We start from the raw sequence: 5,288 nt of genomic DNA on the forward strand, positions 1-5,288 counted from the left end.
GCTAGCACAGGAGGTTACAGGTTTGGTTGGAGGCTGGAAGCAGAGACTCAAGTGGCCTATGGCGTGAACATCGCCATGGCAGCCTTGGAAGGACAGTCTTGGCAAGCACAGCCAACGGGCACTCACAGCAAACATCAGCTCTCATGGCAGACCCCCTTGTCTTAACCAGAAAGCATAAAGGGAGTGGAAGCCCATCTTTGGCTACAGCCTAGACCTGCACTTTCAGCCAGCGGAGGTGTGTGCCATATCTGCTGGTCAGCAGGTACAACTGCTGTGCACCTGAGGCCACACGTGTACCCTGGGGATGCAATCCTGAGCTTCATCTTATCAATTAATTTCACACTTTATCAAGCAGCCACGGCTATCATATTGGACAGCAGAAGTTCAGATACTGAACTACTCTTCCCGGGGACATTTCTTGACTTTGAAAGTTTCCAGATTGTCCCACTTGTGCTCAGAGGGGAAAGCTTTCTCTAGCAATCCTGTTGTCCTTGGGAAGAGATGTATTTGGTCCCATCCTCAACAGCTAGGAATGTAGGCGAGTTGTTTTCCTTCCGATAAGAAGCTAGAGTGGGTTTTGCTTAAGCAAAGGTCACTGATAAAGAGCTCACAACCCTTTGGGGAAGGAAGACCCCATTATAACCTCAAAGACTCCTTCATCCCTACAGACCTTTGGGGTCAGAGAGATGCGGTGAGATTGATGGAGACTATCTTACTGCCACACATTTCATTCTCTGGACCTGCTGGGAAATGTTGTACCAAAAAAAAAAAAAAAAAAAGCAAAACCAGAATAGACCTTATATGTGGGAGCATTGTCCTAATAGCCAAGGGGCTGAAGCCACCCTCTGTGAACTCAGATAAAGGAAAGGCAGTGGGTACAGGAAATGCCATAGATCACCAAAAAGTGTAGTATGCTCTTTGGCTTTTTCACTAGTAAAACTTCAGGCCAGGGCTGCGGCCCTGTTGGTAGAGTGCCTGCCTAGTAAGCACAGACCGTGGACTCAGACCCCCACCGACACATAAACCGGCACGCTAGTGGATGCTTGAAATCCCAGCACGGGGGGGGGGGTCATAAGCTTAACCTTATCTTTTCATACCTAGAGTTGGGGGCCAACCTTGGACATAGAAAACTCTGTCTCAAGAAAAAGAAAAAAGGAAGAAGAGCTTAGATGCATGCTGTGTCCAGCAAGGAGGACACCTGAACACATGCCAGAAGAAGCTGGCCCCACGGGACAAACGCTGTGACAAAACAATCGTGCAGACGGGGTAGTGATCCCCACGTGGAGGGTGGAGGCCAGTCTTGGCTGTCAGCTGGACATAGCCAGGAAGAGGGAAGCTCAAATGAGAAAACTGCCTCCATCAGCTTGGCCTGTGGGCCCTTCTTTGACATTTTCTGTATTATTTTTTCTGTATTAATAATTGATGTGGGAGGGCCGGGCCACCGTGAGCTGGCCCATTCCAGGCAGGCAGGCCTGTGCTGCTTAAACAGAGAGAGCCTGGGGAAGCAAGCCGGCAAGAGTTTCCCTCAGTGGGCTCCTCTTGGTCCCCCGTGCCTGCTTGTGTTCCCATCCTGACTTCAGAGGAGCTGTGACTGGGAACGGAAGCCAAGTGAACTCCTTCCTCCCCGTTGCTTTTGCTGGTGTGTGTCATAGCAACGGGAAGTGAGCGAATACAGGCAGAGGCTGCTCTTTGTAACGGTCATCAAGAGTCACAGAGTTGCTATTTCAATGGTTTAAGTTTTGCAAAAGCAAATAGGTCCTGGAGATCAGTGGCAAAACCGTGTAAAGACAGGCTTTAACAAAACTGAGCTGTGACTGAGGCATGGTGCGTTTCAAATTACAAAGATCTACATTTTTTATAGAACCGGGCTCTCATTTGTAGCCTACTCTGGCCTGGAACTTGCTATGTAAGCCTAGGTTGGTCTCCTTTCTGATGTAGAAGTTCTCAGCGCTGAGACGACTGGTTGATCACAGTTTATAAGGATAAGTGTGACTGTAAAAAGCGGAGGAGGGTAGAGGTAGAGAGAACATGAAGACAGGCAAAAGCCATTTAGCAGGACCAGCTGAGCAAGAACTCTGAAGAGATCTGAGTTTTGCCCCAAAGCTCCCTCCCTTCTCCTCCTGAGGCGGGTGCTGCGACAGCAGAACCATCTCCAGCAACCCTGGCTGTACCTCTGCGCCGGCGCCCAATGAGCACTCGCCTGTGGCCAACCTCGCGCCTCCATTGGCTGCACCCCACCAACCGCGGCCCTCGCAGGTTCCCAAGCCGGGTTTAAAGGTGTCCGGCGCGCACAGCGCCCCTCCATCGTCCGCGGGGAGGGCGACCCACCGACCGGCCCGCCCTCGGGCGCTAGGGAAGGTGGCCCTCGCTCGCCCCCGCCGCCCCCGCCCCCGCCCCCGCCCCCGATGTAGTATGCGATTTCCCAGGCGCGTGTGAACGCGGCTCCCGCGACCATGCTGCGGCCACAGCGGCCCGGAGATGTGCCTCTCGGGGCCTCGCTGTACGAGCTGGTGGGTTTCAGGCAGCCACCCATCTCGTCGTCCTCCTCCTCTCCCACCGCGTCTCTCCACCCCAAGGCTGCGCGCGAGAAGCCGGAGGCGCCGCTCGCCGAGCCTCTGGGAACAGCGCCGGAGAGCGGGGGCGCGCGGGCCGACGCCAGAGAGGAGCAGCAGCAGCAGCAGCAGCTGCGGCGCAAGATCAACAGCCGCGAGCGGAAGCGCATGCAGGACCTGAACTTGGCCATGGACGCGCTGCGCGAAGTGATCCTGCCTTACTCCGCGGCGCACTGCCAGGGCGCGCCGGGACGCAAGCTCTCCAAGATCGCCACGCTGCTGCTCGCCCGCAACTACATCCTGCTGCTGGGCAGCTCGCTGCAGGAGCTGCGCCGCGCGCTCGGCGAGGGTGCGGGCCCCGCCGCCCCGCGCCTGCTCCTGGCCGGCCTGCCCCTGCTGGCCGCCGCGCCGGGCTCCGTGCTGCTGGCGCCCGGCGCCGTGGGGCCCCCCGAGACGCTGCGCCCCGCCAAGTACCTGTCTCTGGCGCTCGACGAGCCGCCGTGCGGCCAGTTCGCGCTCCCCGCTGGCGGCGCAGGCGGCCCCGGCTTCTGCTCCTGCGCCCTGTGCAAGTTCCCGCATCTGGTCCCGGCCGGCCTGGGCTTGGCGGCCGTGCAGGCTCAGTTCTCCAAGTGAGGGCCGGCTGGGCCCGGGGCGGGGGCGGCCTCGGCCAGTCTGCCCGCGCCCTCGCGTCCTGGCAGGGAGCTGGCCCCAGGAAGAAGGGCCTTTCCAGACTTCTCACCCAGACCATAGACTGCGGGGCGCCTTCTTCCCCTCCCCCACTCCCTGGCAATTAAAGTGGCCCGAGCGGGTATTCGGTCGCTTGGGGTTCTAGCTGGATCGCGCCGCTTAGAGCCGGGAGCCGCCGCAGCCTCACCTTAAGCTCACCCCGCGGCGGGGGTGGCCCCGCTCTCCTGCAGCAGTGCGCACGGCGGGGCCGCGGAGGACGGCGACGGGGGTGCCCTGGGTGCGGCGGTCCGCCACCTTGGTGGCCCGGCAGGCGCCAGCTCCCGGGTCTAGGGCCAGCCCCCCCCCCCCCAGCGTCACACAGCCCTCTCTCCTTGTCCCAGCCCGAGGGCACGGGCTCCCTCGCTCCTAGACAAGCCAAGCCCAGCGGACCTGGCGGTTTGGAAAGCGCAGGCCTGGACCACACACCAGGGCCTTGCGGGCGGGCCGCCCTGGAAGGCCCAGAGTTTCTGAGCGGGGCGTCGCGGGGCGCGGGAGGGGACGGCGCCACAGTCGTTGGGTGTGCGAGGTGGGGAAGTTCCTGTGGTGTTTTGTGGCTGTTTCCTCTCCTTAAACCCTGGAAACCGACTTAGACTCTGCGTCCTTAAAGGTAGCCTAACCGACATTGGAGCTGGCGTGAAAACAAAACTCCAGCCGCGTCTCACGCCATCGGTGTTCCGGACTTACTAAAATAGGTAACAAGGCACGTCATAGCTCACGCCTGTGAACTCGGTCATTAACGAGGCGGACGAGGATCCCAACCGCCGCGGCTGGACAAAGCCAGCTGCGCCGCAGGCGGGAAGGCGCGGGCGCTCCGCGCGCGGGTCTCCAACCGCAGCCGCGCAGCTGAGGGGCTCTGGGCACGCGTGGGCGCCGAGTCCCGGCTCGTGCTTAGCGTTAGGAGGTTGCCCGAGACTGTTTCATAATCTTCACCAGCTTGCTCTGATTTTTTTTTTTTTTTTAAATGTTGGAAGCTTCGGGTTGTTAACAATAGCCGAATTTAACTGGCATTTTATGTGACTTCTAGCTTTGTTCCCCTGAATGTACAGAAACCACAAAATAAACCGTCAACAGTCGACTTTTTACGTTTTTCCTTCTGTTAAATAAAAATGTCCTTGTACCCTGCTGGAGTCACAAGGTAAAGGTGAAGGTTAGTAGTTAAATGGCTGGGTTTCCACATTTTAAAACTTGAGTTCCTGAATCTTAAAATAACCCAACGGGGAAGCAACTTGTAATCCAAGTTCTGGCATCAACTAGAAATGGAGCTGGTTAGAGGGTGGAGGGGGAATTCCAGAGACTGGAGTCTGGCCAAGTGTAGGATTAGGAGACGGGGTCTCCTTTAAATATGCCTTCCTCCAGGTGAAAAAGATAATTAGGCCATACATTACTAGATTTTTAATCTCAACTTTTTTCTGAAATCCATTTTTTTCCATCTTGTAGTAAACAGAATCATAAACGGGTGTATGGGCGTTTCCTCCACCTGCAGGATTTTTTTTTTTTTTTTAAGTAGAGTTGTCTCCATGAAAAAAAAATAAGACACTGGGCATACTTTGATTCCAAGCGAGGAAAGCCTTGGGGGGGAGGGGTTCAACTTGATTTTTAAGAATTCTGGGTGCTGTAAATCAAGGTTGGGGTGCATGCCTGTCATCCCAGTGCATGGAGGCAGGAGGTTACCCCTAAGTTCAAGGCTAGCCTGGGAGACATGAGACCCTGCCTCAAGAGAAGAAAGAAAATGTAAACATTGGGATGCTGACTTGTTCACATGGGAGCTGTTTAGGTGCTCCCCCCCACCCCTCGTTAGGGGAGGGACATTCGCTTTGAGAACAGAGAGCGCGCTGGAGAGATGGAATGGCTGCCTTCTCTGCTGGTGATTTTTGTCCCCAGGGAACCCAGACTCAAGAGAGGGGAAGCTCTGCAGGCCAGCCCATGCAGGGAGCCGAGGCTCACTCTCCCAGACCGTGCCTTTTTTTTTTTTTTTTTTTTTTTACCTACTCTTGCTTACCTCCCAACCTA

At 56.5% G+C, this 5,288-nt stretch overlaps 1 protein-coding gene across 1 annotated transcript; it reads left to right on the forward strand.

Moving 5' to 3' along the window:
• Window positions 1-2,405: 2,405 nt before the first annotated feature.
• Olig1 (oligodendrocyte transcription factor 1) lies at window positions 2,406-4,411 on the forward strand. Its single transcript, XM_055614895.1, is given in 1 exon segment — window positions 2,406-4,411. A coding segment is annotated over 1 exon segment (780 nt). The 3' UTR covers window positions 3,186-4,411.
• Window positions 4,412-5,288: the final 877 nt, after the last annotated feature.

The sequence above is a fragment of the Psammomys obesus genome, unplaced genomic scaffold, assembly GCF_907164565.1.
Source record: "Psammomys obesus unplaced genomic scaffold, mPsaObe1.curated_primary_1811, whole genome shotgun sequence".
In the NCBI taxonomy this organism is placed as follows: Eukaryota; Metazoa; Chordata; class Mammalia; order Rodentia; family Muridae; genus Psammomys; species Psammomys obesus.